A 20,414-nucleotide genomic window follows, 5' to 3' on the forward strand; every position below is an offset into this window, starting at 1 on the left:
GCGATCTGAATAGTTCTTCCACAGCTGATGCAACCTAAATTGCTGCAGAATTATACATCTTAAAATCATTTAGTAAAACGGTGACATTTAAAATCTTTGCACAAATATCTTCTTCATTTAGATGTGTTTGTAATGATGGCATGTGATGTGTCTTTAAGGTTTCTGCTCACATGCTTGTAAAAAACATAAGATGAGGTCCTGATGTTTGTCAGTAAACCGATAAAGGAATCTGTAGTTTCCAAATAATTAAACTGACTCTGGTTTAACAGGGACATGGCAGCAGATTCCTCTGGGCCTGCCTTGCGTCAGCAGGGGGAATCTTCACGATCCAGCATCTGGGCGCTGCATTTCTGCCCTCCATACACATGCTCATGAGACACAACAGACAGACCTCTGACAGACAGAATGGTTTCCTGTCCCCCGGCTGGAGTGAGGGGTGTGAGAAACATGCTCACTGAGCTCAGAGTTATGGTCAGAGAGGCGGATGGTAGCACAGAACCGAATAACCTCATCCCACAGTGACGATGGTCCCCTCTCCAACAGAAACTTCACTCAGTAACTGAGGAAAAGAGACAAAGGAGCAATTCAGCATCTGTCAACACAAGCGTCCCTGTCTGTAATAAATACTGGGGTGTGAATGAAAATAAAGATGTGTAGGCTTTTTGACCAAACACGGAACTTCAGCAGATGCCACATGTGCAGAGATCATAGACCCAAACCCACGTGCCATATTCGGATCCACAGAAAAAATCATTGGAATTAATTAGGAAGATTATGTTAAAACCAAACAGATGGTGCTAATCTCTGCCTTTATTTGTAGGGTTGCAGGATTTGGAATTAGAAGAGGTCCTGTCAGGGGCGGGTGGCCCATCAAAGTAGGGACACGCCCTCAGTGTGGCCACAGACGTTGGGCTGGACAGCAGCTTTTATCCGAATCCCTGCCAGAGTGGGTTATGTTCCCATTCAGACTATGGACGGAGCTGCACACCACTAGAATCTGGACACTCTCCAACTCTTTACATATTATTTAAAGTGCAGTTTATTTTACATTTTCTGTTGCCAGTTGCCATCAGTTCAACATTATATGTACATTTAAAATCCCTCCCAGGGTTATAAAACAGGAGTGTAAAAGGCTCACTTCTGTTAAACTGTGGCCAAAACAAATTGCCTTCTATGGAAAATCAGACTGCTAAAAAACAAGCATGTTAAAAATTGTCTATTCACTGGTGGCTGTGGGTCACTTGCGTGATTTGTGATGTGATTAGATGAAAAGTGAGGGGGGTATAAAAAAGGCACTTTTAACACAGAGGTCTGGAGGGACCCATGAATAGCTGGCTGTGGGCGTGAGCTATAAGTCATAGCTGTGGGATCCTCGATCCTCGAATGCTAAGCTCAGGCAAACACAACCACACACAAAAGGGTACACACACTTTAGTCTAAGTGTCTCTCTGGGAGGTCTTGTAAAGATAAGGAAATAAAGAAGGTGGGACAAAAAACCGTATAGAATTATGGAAGCAAATAAGCAGGGTTTAAGTTCACGGGGGACAGGAGCAGCCCCCTGGATTTAGTGGGGCTGAAGAAGTATTTGTTTGTGTGAATGAGAACAAAACACAGGGAAACAGTTGCAGGCCACTGGACCACAGCCAGCATAACAAAACAGGATGAATGATTTCTGTGAGGGTGATGGTCCAGAACCTTGCCATCATTATTTCACCTCCCTGAGGCTTCAGAGAAAGTCGAGGAACTACATTGCAAGAGATTTCAGGTAAAAAAAAAAAAGTTTTATTGTTTCTATAACTGAAGTTGTTTTTAGTGATTTTTGCTTTCTGTGTTGGTTGGGGCCACCTCTTTCATCCACAGCAAATACATTTCCTGATTTCATGCCAGATTTAGGTTTTTGATTGGTCCCCAGAAGATGATTCCTACATATTCTAGACCCCCTGACCTTAGATCACCACTGTCGGAACAGTTCGGGGGGGGGGCAACACTTTGGTCCATACTGAGGTATTTCCACACCTTGTTTCTGGATTTCCATGAAATATGATGTTCTTTAAAAGATTCCCACTTGTTGTGATAACCCCCTTGCTTTTCCTAAAAAGAAATATCCTAAGCTTAGTGCAATGAAATTTAATGAACATACAATATTAATTGTCCCTAGATGACGTATTTGCATTTTAATAATCACCTTTATTTGGCCAAGTATGTTACACACAAGAAATGTGTTTCCAGTACAGAACCGAGGCAGCCATCTGTGGTGCCACCTCACACCGATGGTTTTAACCATCGGGGGCAACTTGGGGGTTCAGTGTCTTACCCAAGGACACTTCAACATGTGGACTGCAGGCACCGAGATTTGAACCTCCGGTTGGGAGACAACTACTCTACGCACTGAACCACAGTCACCTCATAATGTAAAAGGTATTTTCAGGCATCTATCATCACACTCAGGACAATAAGGTTACCTTTTAAGCCTGTAAATTAAAGCACAATTGTTGGTATGTTGTTTGTTCAGTCCAACTCTTTCATCCTGTGCAATGTAATAAACAAGTTCGGTAATATGGGTGAAAGGTTGCATAATGGTAATAATTACATAAAATGTAAATAGCTACACAGATAAAACTAAACATTTGACATTTTGTGTATATTCTCTTTCTGGCAGACAGTTAAATGAGAAGATCATACCACTCTTTTATCTGTCAGTTAAATACATGGCTAGCTAGCTGCCATTCAGCTCAGCTTAGTGCAAAAACTGATAGCAGTGGCACCTATGAGCAGCATTAAAGCTCAGTTAATAATTGAGTATACATTGTTTGCTTAATATGTATAAAAACAAAGCACAAAATCAACAAATCACCTTTTTAAAGGAAATGATGTGCCATATTATTTCTTGGCAGCCTGTGGAGACAGACTCAGGCTAGCTGTTTCCTCCTGTTGTCAGTATTTGTGGTCCGCTAAGCTAAGCATCACTGGCTGACAGCACACAGATATGAGGGCAGTATTGTTGCTTTTAGCACAAAAACAAAAGACATTGTTTTTTGCATTACACAGTGCACCTGTTCACAAAGTGAACGAAAGAGTGGCCATGAAGCGTGACATTTGCAGCTAAGAAGAAGCTATCTACTTTGTCTGACCTTTGGCCCAAACCTCCCCTCACCTTGTTCATGTAAATCACAAAAGGCTGCAGAGAGCAAGCGGCCCGCTGGCAGCAGGTGGTCAAACACAAAACACGACACACACACCAACAGGAAAACACAAATCCTTTGTAAGCATAAGCGAACACACAGGCACAGAACTCTGGCTCTGTTTGGTGCAGTGTAAACTGGCAGAATAAGCATTAATTAATACAAGATGAAGTGATGGGGATTTGCATGTAAAGCTATGACATCTTCGCTCATGAGACTCACTGTGTGCGGTTTTCACCTCACAAAATCTTTCACTTTGATTAAAGCTGAGACCTCTTCATAAACCAAAATGGCCTTGTGGTGGGCTGGATATGAGGCTGAGGCTAACCGCTTTAAAGATCTACTTGGCTATGGTTTAAAGAAAACTCCTCCCACACACACTTGTGCTTTGTGAATAAGTGAATACATAAATAAAACATTCTGCCCGACTTTAAAGTCATGAAACAGCTGTGTTGCTTGGAAATAATTTTGCAAGTCTTCATATTCATCCACATTAAATTTTTTTAAACATATTTATGAGATCACAGCTAGCGGTCGATACAAGCTGGAACGGTGCTATTGGGGGTGTGTGTATGTGTTTTCTAATGCATTGTCACCATGGCTACGCAAACAAACACAGTTAACTGAGCTGGCACGCTTCAGCAGGTAATCATTAGCAGCAAGCTGACCTTTAACCCCTGCCGTGCATCCGACGACATATGGCTGCATCTACCTGCTGTTACTGAGTCACTGGGCTGTGTTACCCGGTGAGAAGTAAAGGCAGCGACCTGCAGCAAACTGCAGCACCATTTAGATGTGTTTCATGAAAACCGCTCCTTGCTTGTTTATTATATCTGTCATCTTCAGTAACTGAGTAAGGAAATATTTCCCAACTTGAAAGAAAACCCACTTTTAAAAAATAATCCATTGAAAGAGCCAGCTACAACAGATAGCTCAGAAATGTTACTGTTACAGTTGCCAATTAAAACACATTTTCTCCCATTTTTCTCCTGAGTTCTACATTCCTAATTGATTCCTACGCTTCCCCATTTCCTGTTTCCTTCTCTCATCCTTCTTCCACCTGCTGGCATGTCTCATACAATCACTTCCTTTAACATTTGAGCCATTTCTACTCTTCCCTTGCTGATTAGTCTTTAGTTTTAACACTTCGTCTCAAAAAAAGGAGAGAAAAGCCACATTCCACCATTTTTATCTCGTGTTTCTGGGAAATTAAGTTTATTACCATCTGACTGCAACTGCACTGTTTTACAAACATTTTTCCATGTCCTGAAGCCCCAACTAAGACAACAGTAATTTGCTTTGGCAACACTCACAGATAAGTTTTTGATGGATGGCAACAGGTGCGGGACCATGTTGGACAGTTTTTCATCTGGTCTAAGAAGGAGGCTTTTATTAAATTACTAAAGTTGTATATAACATTATCTTGAGTAATGGAAGTGTTGTTTGCTATAAAGCATTTGAGTCAAGCTATGGAGTGCTATATGTGCCTGTTGTTGGATTAATGTGATAATGATGCGACGAGGGGCGGAGTGGGGGTAGGGGTGGGGACAGACACAGAGGCAACAGCTGAAGAAGTCCTTTCAATTTCTAAGTTGTGTGTCTGCCCGTGGTTAAGCCTGGCTGCATCTGTCACTGCCTACACCCTAACAGCCTTTAAGATGGTGTAATATCTAAAGCTGCATGTAGCTATTTTGGCCAGCCTAAATGAGCTTTGTTAAGCTGTTTGGAGAGTCTTGCATGTAGAGTTAGGCAGACAGCTGCTGCTTCTATCCTATATTTTGTTGATACAGAAGATGATTTCCCATATCAATGCAACAGTGGCTCTTGCTTCTACAATCTCTTTCTAATTCATCTGCCTGTGTTGTACATGCTCATCATTTTTTTTCCTTTTGTGTGAAGGAAATAAGCACCTTAGCAAAATCACTGCCTTCACGTGCAAACAGCGTCTAGCAGATATGTGCACAGCTACAGTTATGAATTCCTGAGGTCTGGCAGCTCACACTGCCAGAGCAGAAGGCAGGATGTGGTCAAACGTCTCATCTGCTGCCTCTACCTGACTCCATCTTTCATCTTCTCTCTGTTTCATCCCTCTCTTCCTGTGCTGCTGCTTTGCACCAACCCACACACTCTGAACTTAACCTTCCTGTTATGTTCTGGGTCAAATTGACCCAGTGCAAAGTAACAAAAAAAAATCTAAAAAAATAGTTAAAAATATTTTATTGGTATGAAACTTCGTCTGCTTGGCGCCAAAGGAAAAATAAGTCTGTAAAAAATCTATTTCATATTTGTGGGTAAAAAAAAAAAGTGCAGTTCACATTCAAGCGTTCCACTGGGATCACTGGGTCTGCAATTTAAACACAAGGATTCCCAGTGCCCTGCTCTGTCTGTCCTCAGTGTTTCTCATATGTTGCATCTATCCTGACCATCATGTCAGATTTTCCCAGTTGGTTTTCTGGTCAGGAGAGTGAAATTATTAGGTAGAGAAATGCTGACAGTTTCCAAGCCCCTGTCAATAGTCACTAAAGCCATGCACTGTATGCATGCTTTGCAGTAGTCCTACTGTAATTAACTTGCAGACATCAAGACACGGCCATATTTAGGAGGTTTGTTGTAGCTGCTCCATTGCTACTTGTTAAAGTGAAAGAATGTGTAAATGCATTAACTATTATTCCTGTGTATAGATTTTTTTTAAACTAGTATGATTTTAGTTGACAAACATTATAATACTTCACATCACAGCTTTATTTTAGAAGCTCCAACTCCACAGCTAACTTCACATGATAAAATAATGCACTAACTTGACTGACTGTAACTAACAGACTGCACCCTGACAAGGCCACACACCACTTCCTCTCGACACCTATTTGCCATGCTCTGTCGTTTGACTACAAACAAGGCAAAGTGGTCTCCAGTCTATTCTGATGCATTATTTTTTTAACCTTCCTTCAGTTCTTCTTCTTTGCCAAAAGGATTAGGAACTTATCTTTTAATTCTGTTCGAGCGTCAGCTCTGGAAATAACCCTGTACTCCTGAAGTGAAAGGGCCATTAAGACATGGGTGGTGTGATAAGCATCTAAATCAAGCAGAGCTATTGATCTGTTTTGTTTTATGAGATGCAAGATATTTTCTGCTTTATTCAGACTGCTTTACCTTTAGGTAACCGATTAGAGATCACACCATGGTGAAACCCAGGCTCACCACTGTTACACCACAGCACAAATGATTTACAGAGTTAATGAAAGCATGACATCATGTACTAAATAGGGCTGCTGTTAGCCCTTGCTAACCCTATAAGTGGCAACCTGCTATCTACCCAAACAAATTAGTATTTGCTATTGCAGACACACTGAGCTTTTTTTCCCGCTAAAGCAACAGCTGCTTGTTAATTACAAATTGCTCAACACGTGATAGATAATATATTTACTGAAGCGCCAAAGAAGACAGGGAACACTTATCAACTGAGGTGAGATTACCAAGTAGTCCTCCTGAGTCTGAACCCATTCATTACATAGATTCCCCTTTCTGCATAAACAGTAGTTTATAACTAAGAACCACAAACAAAAAATGTAGACAGCTAGCAATAATGCTCTGCAAGGATTCAACATTTTGCGAGTTTGCATATAGGCCTTGTAAACAAAGTGCATTTCCTAAGAAAGGTTGATGGCTTTTTCATTTTTACAAAACATTGCTTGTGTGAAAGCTACTATCAGCAGATGTTCTCATTCAGAAATGGGGCAAAACTAAGAAAATAAAAGAAAGAAAGTAATGAAAGACGCAAAAAATATTTTCTCTGTAAGAGCTGTCTACATCTACAAACCCATGTCTAACGTAATCAGTCTGACATTTGCCGGTGCTGGCTGATGGCACATCTCGTCACCATACCTCCTCCAAGTTATCAGCCCGGGGCAAACACAAGTCATTGTGGTCATTCAAATGCAACAGGTGAAAACACTTATTTAATGAGACAGTATCTTGGACAATAAAGCTGTCATCTATTCTATGTTACGGTCATAAACTCAAACTCAGGCCAAAGTTGAAACATTATCGCCTGCCCATTTTGGAACAGGCCCAGATGTTACTTGGTAGATGGGGTCTTGTAAAAGAACAAGAGCCATGGTTTTTGACCCTGTCATGACTTATGTCCATTTGTTCCAGTGGCTCCAAAAGTGTTCCGCAGGTCACGGCTGAACTTCTCATATTTATGTTAGATAAACCACAGGCTGGCAGGCTAATTCACTGGTATGTGTTTTTATTAGGTCTCTGGAGCTGGGTAGATCTCCCTCACTAACATGGCTCCTCTGAACTCTGACCCTGGCTTTAATGGAAAGCCTGGCAAAGAGAGAGGGTCAAGGCTTCAGAGTGGGCTCACTTAGACTAAAGGTAACAATTTGAGGAGTTATAACAGGTTATGTAACCTGCTCACTGGACACTAATGACTTGGTAGAGCCTGAGGAATGTCTGCTCTCAATGGGTCTCTTACATTGACTGCTGTTTGTGGCAACAAAATTAGCTTTAGACAAATCTTTCTCTGTGTGCTATGTAGGGCATGTGACCAACCACTAGCAATGTCCTCAGCCATGGACCATGAAACTGTCATCCTATCATTTTCTTTTTTTGTCACTCCTTCCCCTCCCTTCCCTCAGGGCAACACAAATACTCATCTCCTCGTTTACCACAGGAGCATGAAAAATGCTGGGCGATGTGAGTCTCTCCCTTCTTTAGGGATGTATGCACCTGCTAACATGGTGTCAAGATTGCTGGAAAAACTGCCAATTAACCTGTTTGTTGATCCACAGATATTTATAACAATCTAAAAAATAATTAGCAATGATAATCATTCTTAGCAATAGCCCTAGACAGCAGTGACTATCCAGCATGAGCCTGACTTCTTAGCTCACACACAAGGTCATCAATGCTTTTAAACATGGCAAATGTCTCATATGTTTTTTTTTATAAGATGTGCAAACGGAGCTCCTAAACCACAGCCTCCATCACCAGTTCCTTTATTGTCTGGGACGGACTCTCAGCTGCTGTGGTTGTGTGTGCTGTTTTGTTTGCTTGGGGTCAGCCCAGGCCTCTGTCTTTCTGATCTGACAACTTCACAGTTTCACAGTTTTAGCTTCAGCAAGCCCCTGGAGCTTAAGTGACACATTTCCCATGGGGCTCAGTTCATTGTCACCCAGACCCTACTGCAGTCCGTGAATGCCCATACCAGACTTTCCTCATGGGCTTGTCTTTACATTCACTATCCTGGCTACAGGCTAACGTCACACTAGTATGTGCTTTAATTCTGACTTATACTGTAGCAAACTGAGAAGAAAGAAAACCACCTGTAGTACATCACAGCACTTTCCAACTGACAAGTTGTCAAATGGGATGCTTAGAATTCTTCTTTAATGGCACACAGGTTCACATCAGACAGACAAATCAGTGCAGAAAGCTTTCATACCCCAGCTTCATAGTCATGACTCAGCGCTGTGTGGGAAAAGTCAAGTTTCAACTGTAGCTCAGCCAAGCCCAGAATAAGTAGCAGGAAATAAACATGCTGAAAATGTCTGTGAGTGTATGTGTATGCATATGTGTTTTGTTGACTCTGTATGTATCTACAGTACTACAGGAGTAAATAATATGGGGTTAGAACTAAGGAGGGAAAGCATTAATCATGTACAGTCAAGGTTGAGGTTAATGGCTTATTAATTATTCTACCTACACCTTAAGGCTGACAAATGTAAACTTACATAATAAACTGTTGTAAATCACAAGGGGATTATGTGCACACTAGTATCAGCACGTTTACACTGATATTTGTGTCCTATTATATGTAGAAGGAGGATTCATTTTCAATCACTGTCATAATGTTATTATCGTATGTTTTTATGTTGTGTATCTGCACTAATAACCTCCCGTGACTTGAACGCACCATTGCCAATTGACTGGCAGCTTGTGTCCGCCCTCTTCATCGCATTCATTGGCTTCCACCGCTGAGCGTCGGTAGTGGAGGCTGGGTCTGACATGGACTTTATTGTCAGGAGTGCGTAATAGCGCACAAACTAATTTACCGCATCGACTGTGTTGCACTCTCGGAGGATACCGTCCTGTCATTGGCGACACGCTTAACCTGGATTACCTCCTGGTGGTTTGGCACACCTGCTGTTACTCGTACCTCTAATCGACCTTTTTATTTATCATGCGAGTTTTTACTTGACCGGATCAGAAAATCGTCATTGTTGTCTATTTTTCGAAAAAGAAGAAATTATTTCCCTTCAATCGCGACTTCAATGATAGATTCAGCAACGATGAGCAAAAACGGAATGCTGACAAAAATCCACACGAGGATTAGAACCGACCCCTTCACAGCCAATTACGAGTTGGTCGGCAAAGAATTGGGCAGGTGAGTTTGTTTGTGGCACGAAAAGACTTCAGCGTTCATTGATGGAAAAAATAATCCCTGTGCCGACTTTGTTCTTGTGCTGGCGTGCTGCGTTTTCCTACAGAATACTAACAAGTTTATGCAAATCGTATAATCATTTTGGAGTTGCTCTTTGCACGTGATAATGGGAAGCATGTTAACTGATCATTTCTAATCCCGAATTCCATCACGAGGAAAGACGCGGATGGAGACGCGCTTTGGCACCAGGAATGCGCTTTTGTGCATCTTTGTCTGAAAGTTGCTGAAAAGTTTTCGACTTTCTGATCCAATAGTTTAAAAAATGAGGCAGATAGTAACGGGTAGCTTGGCAATGCTGGTGCCAGAAAGGAGGGTCTTTAAATCTAAGTTGTAGACTCACTGTTTTATAGTATGTCTGCCATCTTTGTACCGTTTATTGAAATTTGAAAAGCACTTAAGTTGTTTTTAAATGTGCTCTATAAATAGATTTGCTTTAAGAAATACTGAAAACATGATATTACTACCTAGATTTCAAAACCCCACGTTGTTGTTCTGTTGATGTTGTGGTTAAATGTAAACGTCCTCAAATGCCATTAGCTCAACTTCACTACCAATTTGTTATAGTATTACAGATTTCATGGTATGTTGCTAAATATTCTTTATGCAGACTAAGTGATTGTATAGACTTAAAGGATTGTTAACTTGCCCTGTTGCATACCTGTTTGCTCAAGTGATTCAGCATGAAATGTATTGTTTACTGTCAGCCTTGTGTGGGGTAGGTTGACAGATATCTGGACGTGCATATTCCAAAGATATGTAAGCGGGAATTCCACAGTATGCCAGCCAAAATGACTTTCCCAAAAAGCATTTTGAATTTAGATAAGGAACTGCAGTGGACTTCTTGGGTTCCACTTAACGCAACAGCTGATCTATTTGTGCCAATTCTGCATCTGTTGCTATAACTCCAGTTTTCACTGTGAAGTTTTTTTTTCCATCTGCACTGCGGTAGTATAGGCTGGTAGCCAGTCCATTGCAGCAGGCACTTGGCAGCTGACAGTTTTTCTTGTCAGACACATGGGACAGCAGCCAAAACCTATGGGGGGTTAGCTTGAGGCTAATAGGTTTGGTTGAGTTTTAGGCCATAGCAGCCTCTAAATGCCTCCTCTCCCACCCGTCTCCCCCACAACCCCCCACCCTCTTATGGGTCCAAACCAACAACATCCTGAGATCAAGCCTCATAAGCAAAGGAATGCATGTCCCTCTGCATGCCAGGAGACCAGCTATATAGTCTGTACATTAGGAGGGATCTAGACCATCATCAAGCTTTGCATTACAAACCATGGGCCCCTGTGAAAGTGTGCATAATAAAATGTGGCCAACTCAAAATGCAGGAAGAGAAACTCCTGTTGTGTCTCACCGTGTCTGTGAAGTAGGCAAATGAGAGCTGTCATTTTTTCATTGCACTTCAGACATGGGTCAGTGCCCTGCTGAGGGAGACAGAATGCAGACTCCATGGGAAGCCAGTTTCTCAATCAAATTATCATCATCTACAGTCCTGGCAAAGAATTAGTTTTATGTCACAGCAAAGTTGATGATTGATGGCAGGCTAGTTTCAGACAGATTCCACTGAGGACAAATCCTGCAAATGAGCTGTTTGATCAGCATAGTTGTATTTGTGGGAACAGACTCATGAGTGTTGGTCATGGTTCGGTTAAAGGTTTTTCTACTGTAGCTGAGTTAACTGTGTTTTAACACAAAAAGGAAATAAACCTAATGTGTAAAATATTGCATCAAAGCACTACAGTGTGACCAGTATGACCATTGAGTTCTGAGCATGAATGTGGCTGGCTGGAAGATGGCCATCTTTAATAACCTTTGACCTGTTGGCAGCCTTTAAAAAGGCCTCCTGTTGCTCCTTTCTGTGGCCAGCGGTCATTCCTTTTCTTTCCATATGTAGTTCCCAGCCCACAGTGAACTGCTCTGAACTTGGCTAATTAAGGCTGAAAAGACTCTGATGGGTTTTGCCTTTTCATTCGGAACAATATGTCATTGCCATTCTGAGAAACTGGCGAAAGGCAAAAGAGGACAAGCCTCACAGTGGCTGGGGTGGCAACCAAAACAGAACCAGGCTCCAGCCAGAACAGTTGCTGTTTTTGGTCTGCAGAACAGTGGACTTGGAGCTTTACGCTGTGTGGGAAAATGACTGGAAAAGGATTATTCTGAATTGGCCATTTAATTTTGATTTGTCCAAGTCAACTCATGTTTTCACATCATGCAGTCACTGTTTGTAAGTCTTCTGCAGTCTATGTGCATTGTGAAGCTCAGTGAGTTGGATATATAGATGTGGAGGTTATAGTGTCCATTCTGGCATGCTGCTTAGGCTCCAAACTGACTGTAACAGCAGTGACCCCATGCACGGCCTACCCAATATCAGTCAGGTGGGTGGTCCTGGTCTTGGGGCTGCTGTGTTAGCTGACTGGTCAGCTTTTGTACGTTGGTCAAAGGAGAAACAGGCTTTAGCCGAGGGTCTGGGCAGAGGCGGCGTTGACACAATTCATTTGTCCATACTGCTGTCAGCTGTGAAGAAAAGGAAGCGGACAACGCCTCATTATCAGCCTGGAAAGGACAGCTGTTGATTGTGGTCGGCTTGACACAGACAGACAATTATGCACACGTCGGACATCCTGCCCACACCCACGGGTGACCTTTAGCACCCTATATAAATCGGTGTGTATGCAGAAAAATGAGTTGTAGTGATGACGTCATGAAGGTAGATGTTTTTGTTTAAATCTCATTTTATCAGCGGTTTCCAGCAAGAAAAAGCCGTTGCGGCTCTCTGTGCCATAAGCCTTATCAGGTCTCTGCCCGCTGTTCAGCAGCTCCTGCCAAAACTGTCAGCCTTATCAGCCCGGTCAGACCCTCCAGAAAGCTTAAAAAAAAACAAGGAGAACAGGGTAAATCTCAATCTAATGGCTGACAACGCCTCCTCAGCTGAGCATATCAGTAGTCAATAACAGCATCTGTATTTTTGAGTGATGCTATTTAACTTCTTATCTCTGTATCTTGCCTAGAGTGTTTGCACTTATGGCCAGTTGGTGGGCTTTTCCACATGTCTTGCACTATAATCATAGCAGTTTAGCTTTCATGAGTATGTCCAGTAATTTTAGCCATTCAGTTGCTGCATTTCAAGTGACCCAAACTTGATCCTGTAGTTCTTTTGGTGACTTGGACATGGAACAGAACACTCTCTGACCAAATCTGTTTGAAAAGCCAGCAATGTGGTTGTGATGTTTCTGCCTCATCACTAATCGCTCTCTCACTCTCTGCCATCTTCATCTCCCAGGGGAAAGTTTGCGGTGGTGAAGAAGTGCGTTGAGAAGGCGACAGGGCAGCAGTACGCTGCCAAATTCCTGCGAAAACGACGGAAGGGCGGGGACTGCCGCAAGGACATCTTGAATGAGATCGCTATGCTGGAGTCAGCCAAGGCAAACCCTTATGTTGTGGCACTGCATGAGGTCTACGAAACTGACACTGAAATCATCCTTGTTCTAGAGTGGTAAGACGTTACAGAAATACACAAAGGCCTTTAAATAGCCACAGCTTTGTCTGTCACTCCAAAGTTTGTGTTCAAACTCTAATGCACGCACCTTTCCCTGGCTGGCACCGACACTGATATAAGCCAAAAGTGTTCAGTTAATGGCCTTTAAAACGTTCCTCACTTTTCCTAGCATTTGGAGTATGCCAGGAAAACTAGGGTGAAATGATTAGGTTCTGATTAGGAAGGTGAAAATCCTTTAATCATCACTTACTTGAAACTTTCCATCACTGGAGTTTTTCCTCATGCGGAATGGCTGAGAGATTTCGGAGCACCAAAGTGGCAAGAAAACTCTCCTGCATGTTCATTCATTTCTGTTTAATAAGCAAAGATTTGTTCTGTTTGTTTGGAGAAATGTTTGATTGAGGAAAACCTGACAAATTATACATGTACATCATGCAACATCCTGTACTTTAGCAAGTGTTCAGACTGATCTGGTAAAAACGCAACTCCCTGCTGTGTTTAACGCAAGGGGCTGCTTAGGTCAGCGGAGTGAGGGGTTGCAGGGGGAGTGTTGTAGGTGTGGACAATACCAGCCCAAGAGATTTTGTTGTTTTTTGGGGGGTTAGCTATGCCGCTAACGTACCCTACTCTACCTTAGCATCATTTCTACCACCAGTGTGTGGGTATTGATAGATTTTGAAAAAACACAGTTTAATATCAAGTACTAACAAAAATGCACGGCGTGTCGTTATGGTGCATTAACCCTGACCCAAAATTCAATAGTGAATAGCACTGAATGCACACTTTAACAAGGCAAACAAAAGAGTCCTCTTCCCATGAGCGTACATGTCCCAATTGTCCCCTGTGTATGATTGGTCAGCATAGCGCCTCTGCGAGATGATGTCACTGGTTGGTGTGGTGAAAGGTGAACCAGATCAACTTTTTCGCAGTGTACAGTTGTCATTTTGCCAGAGCCCCTGCGGTGCTGGTGCCGGCTGCAGTGAACGCACTCCTCCATAGAAATAAATGGGGAGAGCTGCAGGGTTTTTTTTTTTTTAACACCTTTGAAATTTAGTCTGAACACAGCCTTACATGAAAATGTCAGTGCATTTGTGTTTTCATGTGAATTGTGAGATTTTATCAGATCTGACAACAAATGCAAAAATAAATTAAAAAAAAAAACTCCCTGGCTTACAGGAATAGCTGACAGGATGCAATGTGCCAGTTGCTGAGAATACAGCTACGTCTGCAAGCCTTTCTCACCTCAAAACACACATGCTTCAAATACACAGCCTTGCACTATTGTGAGTTGAGCTCTGCCTTTAAATGGAAATTCTCTCTCTCTGTCTCCCTCTCTGTGGTTTGCTCGTCTCAGTGTAGGCTTCTATATCTCATTCTCTTGTTACGCTACTAGACTGTGGGAACTGTCACTTTAAATACCAATGTGGCAAAACTGCCACATTAGAATGATAATATAGGGCTTCAAATGAGTCAGATAAACCTTACTGTGAGGACTTATTGCTCATTTCTCAGGTACTGATTTCAACATACAGGTGAACTGGCTGAGATGAGCTACTGGCTCAGTGACCTACCGTAGAAAGTTCATCCTGGCTGTCTGACTCTGGTCTTTTGTAAATAATGTGGAGTATGTAGTAAGTGTCCCCTGACCACTGTAATGACAGCCTGTAATTAGGGTAGTTAGCAGCAGGGGGCACAGGGAGGTGGTGAGTGTGCTATGTTTGCCCCCCTGACTGAAGTGTGAAAAGGGAAGTAGCACCATAGGTTACTGCTGCATGACTGCAGAGAAAACAGAGCAGGGGGTCAGTCAGCACTGGTCTAAAAGTTCCTCTCTGGCTGCCAAATGCAGTGGCACCAGATGTCTCTGAGCATGTAATGAAGCACAATATATGTACATGCACAGTATTTAGCACTTAAAGTGCTAAATCTGTTGTACTCTACATTTAGCTGCAGGAGCGTTCACAATGAGACTCTTGGCGAATGAAAAGTTGCATCTCCATCTCCAAACTGCCTGACCTCCATTTGAGTTTCAAGAATTGCAAACCATTTTCCATTTCCTGTGGGTTTAAATGTAAGCAGCAAGCAAGGCTCCAAAAAGTAGCACAGGACCGCGCTGGTATAAACTGTTGTGTACGCACATACACTTCTTGTAGCCACAACCACATCCTTATGGTAATGTCAGAGAAATGCAAGTAAGAAGTTGAATTCTTTCAAAGTATAGCTCTATCATGCGTCAGTACGTGCATCACCTCTAAGCTCTGAAATGATTTTGTGCACAGTAGCTAAAACCATTAAAGTTGATGAATTCTCCATGAAGCATACGTCTTTATAGCCTTCTCTTTTCAGGTATACTGAAGTACACTGTAGGAGAGATTTTTGCTCAACTGCATAATCCTTTTTTTCTATGGCATGGCTTGAATTTCACAATTTTTTTTTCATTTCCTATTCTAGCATACTTTGTTTTAAAGAGCAGTGCCATGTTTAATGTAAATTTTACTTTCAATATCTTCCCTTCTTGTAATGTAGCCCAGAACACCAGTGACTTCACCGGTCTTTAACTGGACTGTACACATGCTGTGCAGAAAATTCAGCCAACAGACAGGATAGGTTTATTAAACCTGGCTGACAGGGTGACGTCAGTGGTGCCCAGCTTAGTGGTCAGCCAAGAGGACTCTGACCAAATGAAACCACTATGAGGAGGCTCATCTGTTCTCAGCTCTAGTCTTCAAACAGTTGTTTAGCTTCTCTGTGCCCTCACTCATGTTGATTACAGTGGGGTTATTCTTGCGGGTTTGTGCAGGGGAGGATGTCTGCCCACACGTTGAAGTAGTGAGTACATTAACCCTCTTGGAAGGTGGGACAGTGCAGAGACGATATTTGATTTGATTTATTCTTTCAAAACATGTAGAAACAAATGATATCAACACACACATAATTTACACAAATCCAACCAATGCTAATCCAGAATCAGTTTGCTTACACCTAGTACATGTTTGAATAATTGGACTTCAGGGAAGTATCGGATCATTCTTAAGTGCCTGGCTGGAACGCATGCAGCATTTTGAACTTAAACAAGATGGTCTTTATCGAGCTTTTAAATCCTCTCAGGCGCTCTGCTGACAGCTCGGTGAAGCTAGTGAAAAATACTTTGTTAGGTCTTTAATTGTTCAGACAGGTACTGTATATAATGGGTCAAGTTCATTCTCTATCACACCAGCTCAGTACAGGACATGGAGTTTTTTTTCTAGTGCAGTTTTCATTTAATAAAGCATTTGCCAGACCACACTCATGTCTTTCATTTCCTCTCCCAAATGAAAACACTAACACTAATACCATTTGGTATACATGTGCAGAACGATGTAAACGGACTGAAAGTTTCATTTCACGTGTCAACTGTTCTTAAACTGTTAGGGAGTTGTTGATAGGTTTGAGCACGATTGCAACAACAGGGTAGGTGGCATTGTTTTGCTAGGAGCCAAAAAAAGATTAGAGAGGGGACCAATGGCGGATATCCTCAATATCCAACAAAACATGGGTGCTATTTTCACAGCTGAGGACAGTAAAGAGTACAGGTTTATGAGGCTAACATTGGATTGGATGGTTATGTAACAGATATGCCCAGGGCCTGGTCACAAAGTTTTCCTCTGAAGATTTAAAGCATGTGTATCATCTAAATCCCCCACACATGGTTTTGGTTTTTTGGGGTGAACTGTCAGCTTCAGGCATTGATCTGACTAATAGAGCATCCAAGATAATTTCTACCATTTCTCTGCTGCATTTTATCTTATTACAAAAGCGTAGCAGGACCATGCGGGGGGGACTCTCACCGTTAGGTTGTCTAATTACTGAAGTCCAAAAACAGATAATCCCTTGCATGTAAGTTGTTAGTAGAGAACTATGCAGGCTTGGGCTCATACAGTAGTTACCTACCAGACACTAGTCCCCTGCCGCCCTTTATGCAGCTTCTCTGGTGTCTTCATAGCCTAAGATCTGTTCCTTTTATAATTTAAGCATTTTGGGGCTATTTTCCCTGTTTGATATGGAAAGTTAACTTGCTGTATAAGGCCTTATCTGAACCTGCTGTAAGCTTATATGACCATTCTTATCTCTGCTGCCTGTAGATGTGGATGGACTTTTCCTCAATCCAAAGTACACAAATGAACAGACTGGCTGTTAAATAATTTCAAAGAAAGTGGAAATGAGTTTGGGTTTGTCCACTAAACTTGTACTAATGGGATGTATTGGCGTTTGCTATTATCAACTTGTGCGATTCAAACAGGGAGGAAGGGCGCATGTGTAGTTTAGAGAACATTTCATTATGACAAATTAAAATGAATGATCAATTCATATACAGCTCCCCCCCATCTTATCCTTGTTTTGTTTTCTGAATTTTCCTTCCAGTGCCGCTGGTGGTGAAATCTTCAACCAGTGTGTTGCTGATAATGACGAGGCCTTCACAGAGAAAGACGTGACCCGGCTGGCCAAGCAGATCCTGAGTGGAGTGGCCTTCCTGCATCGAAACAACGTGGTGCATCTGGATCTGAAAGTAAGTAATGAAAGATTATGACAATATAGGACTGTGTATTCTCTAAAGTGTTAGGCTGAGGGAGATGTGGTGTTTGTTATGCAACTTCATTCAGTGTGTCATGAGCATGTTCCCATGAGGAATCAGCTGGTAAAGGAACCTTACTGAGTTATGTTTTCTTTAATGAGCCCTGAGGTAACAAGGCAGTGGTCACTGAGGTTTTCATTCTGGCTGTGTCTTTAAAAAGGATCTGGATTCTTATGACATGTTATGTAGTTCTTTAAAAGTGAATAAGCAACAAAACAAACTGCATGTGTTCTAAATTACACACCAAATCTATGGTGTATGTTAAGGTAGTGTGAAGTTAAGTGTTTCAAGAGGTGACTCAAGTTGCACTTGTGGTTTAATAGATTTCAGTGGCCTAGGCTCGATGGCCTTGTGTTTATCTCAGGCGTTCCAACCAGCGCTGGCATTCAGCCAGTCTGACCCAGAATTCAGCACAGTTGTACGCACACTATGGCATCTGCGCACACAAACCATGGGGCCATCTAAGTAGTTGGCAGGAATATCCTACCTGTTTCCAGTCTGGTCTGGTCCACTATGCTTAGTGGATGATCTGAGCTCAGAGGACCCCTGAGCCCAAATCCTTTTGGGACCAATTACCTCAGATGCCTTAACTCATTCACACTGATGTGTTATTAATGAGCTCAGATATCCAGTCTCTTCTTGAATCCTTATGTAACGTACCTCCTATTTAATCTATGTGTGTGTCCTTTCTAGCCCCAGAATATCTTGCTGACCAGTGCCAGACCTCTGGGGGATATTCGTATTGTGGACTTTGGCTTGTCCAGACACATGGACAACATCACAGAAGTCAGGGAGATCCTGGGTACCCCAGAGTATGTAGGTGAGTCCTGCCTTCAGTTCAGAATCACCTCTTCCTCTTCAGTTTGAACATTCTTTATTGTGACTAAACGGGGCCATGTATTTTTTTCTGTTGCAGCACCAGAGATCCTGAGCTATGAGCCCATTAGCACTGCTACAGATATGTGGTGAGTATTCTACAGTGGTTAATGAGACCTTTTCCACCTATTCTAGTGGATGCCATGCAGACCTTATTTAGTATCTTCTTACCTCTAGGAATAAAGATATATTTGAGTCAGTGACATCACCTCCCTAACGTGCGGACAGTTTTATGTCCAAACCTTTGACCAAAAGGTCGTTGCTTCATTCTCGCAGTTAATTAATGACTAAGCACAGTGGAAGACAGACAAAACTGTTGTGCTATATTGTGTCACAAGAATAAAAGGAGACAAATTGCCTCATAACCTCCTTCCTTCCCCTCTGCCAGGAGTATCGGCGTCTTGACCTATGTCATGCTCACAGGCGAATCTCCCTTCCTGGGTGACAACAAGCAGGAGACATTTCTTAACATCTCCCAAGTCAACATCGACTACTCACAAGACACATTTGAGGGGATCTCCTCCTTGGCTGTTGACTTCATCAAGTCATTGTTGGTTAAAAACCCCAGGTGAGGCCATTTACAGTAATAATGATAAGATGTTCTGATTATGGCTAAAACGGCGAGTTACCATCTGCGTCGGTTTGAGCAGATTTACACACCAAGGATGTGAGTCAGGTTCACAGAAGCGCATTCAACTAAATGAGTGTGTGGTAACAAGATTTACGTCACGTAGGCGAGAACTCATTTCCTTTTATGCAAATGGTGGTTAAAAGCTCACCTCATTTAAACATATCAGATTATTTGGTTTACATTACACTAGACACTGATGCATCAGCTTTAAATGTCACCATGTTGAAAGAACAGTTGAGCTTAAAATGATTTCCAATACGAGCTATGTAACCATATTCATGATGACCTTAAACTCTAACCCTAAATCAGATTGAAGGCTCCAGCATAAACCCCTTAATTTGTCACGTCGGTTTATACATGAAAAGTAGCAGCACCCTCCTGTCTCACATTTGGAGCCATAAACTCCAGGCAGTCATTGCAGCAGATTAGTGGTGGGGTAGGGAAAAAGTGGATGATACCTCAGTGTTTGACTAATCGGTGAGAGATGGAGGGGAAAATACCTAGAGAGCAAAAATTGCTTTTTCTTGTGGTCTTACAAACCAAATGTTGAAAAGAAATAAGGCTGACATCTATAAGAGAATGGTTTGAGTGAATCAGAAGATCCAGGCGATCCATTACTTATGTAAACTCTGGGAATTTCCAGTCATCCACAGCGTTATTGTGTTTGTGTGTGCAGGAAGAGAGCCACAGCAGAAGAAGGCCTCCGCCACCCCTGGCTGAACTCGCTGTCCCATCCCCACTCCCACCCGCACCTCCACACCAGGCCAGCCTCCTCTCTGGACGAGCCAGAGACTAGTCAGTCCGAGTCGGAGCCCGAGAGCCCAGCTCCCTCCCCCGAGCTGGACTTGATTGAGTCATACTTCACATGCCCAGGTCAAGGTGAGCTGAAGACAGGCCGTAAGACCTTCTCCTTCAGCGAGCCCCCCTTCCCCATACAGCAGGAGCTGATCTGCTGAGTGATGCTTTAGAGGTGGAGAGAGACTCAAGAAATTTAAACTCCACAGAACAGATGTTGAAAGCCAGCGAGCCCTGCAGCTTTTTGGTCTTGATCTGATTCAGGGTCATGCTGTATGCCTGCTGCTGGCCACTTCTTCTGTGGTGAAGTCTGTGAGCTGAGCTGTGTGTAGTTTGATACCTCTGTGTGTGTGTGTGTGTGTGTGTGTGTGTGT

At 42.5% G+C, this 20,414-nt stretch overlaps 1 protein-coding gene across 1 annotated transcript; it reads left to right on the plus strand.

The window, feature by feature from the left end:
• Nucleotides 1-9,161: 9,161 nt before the first annotated feature.
• On the plus strand, nt 9,162-20,408 carry stk17al (serine/threonine kinase 17a like). Its single transcript, XM_020607306.1, has 7 exons — nt 9,162-9,573; nt 12,914-13,126; nt 17,528-17,672; nt 18,432-18,558; nt 18,655-18,703; nt 19,003-19,182; nt 19,922-20,408. The coding sequence occupies exons 1-7, from the start codon at nt 9,461-9,463 to the stop codon at nt 20,199-20,201; spliced, it is 1,107 nt and encodes a 368-aa protein (XP_020462962.1). The 5' UTR covers nt 9,162-9,460; the 3' UTR covers nt 20,202-20,408.
• Nucleotides 20,409-20,414: the final 6 nt, after the last annotated feature.

This window comes from Monopterus albus, unplaced genomic scaffold, assembly GCF_001952655.1.
Source record: "Monopterus albus unplaced genomic scaffold, M_albus_1.0 scaffold85.1, whole genome shotgun sequence".
In the NCBI taxonomy this organism is placed as follows: domain Eukaryota; kingdom Metazoa; phylum Chordata; class Actinopteri; order Synbranchiformes; family Synbranchidae; genus Monopterus; species Monopterus albus.

Bases quoted from the DNA above. Each gene is read 5' to 3' on its own strand.
- stk17al (XM_020607306.1), top strand. From the start codon at position 9,461: ATGATAGATTCAGCAACGATGAGCAAAAACGGAATGCTGACAAAAATC. The intron at 9,574-12,913 runs GTGAGTTTGTTT...TTCATCTCCCAG, and splicing joins GTCGGCAAAGAATTGGGCAG to GGGAAAGTTTGCGGTGGTGA. The intron at 19,183-19,921 runs GTGAGGCCATTT...TTGTGTGTGCAG, and splicing joins TTGTTGGTTAAAAACCCCAG to GAAGAGAGCCACAGCAGAAG.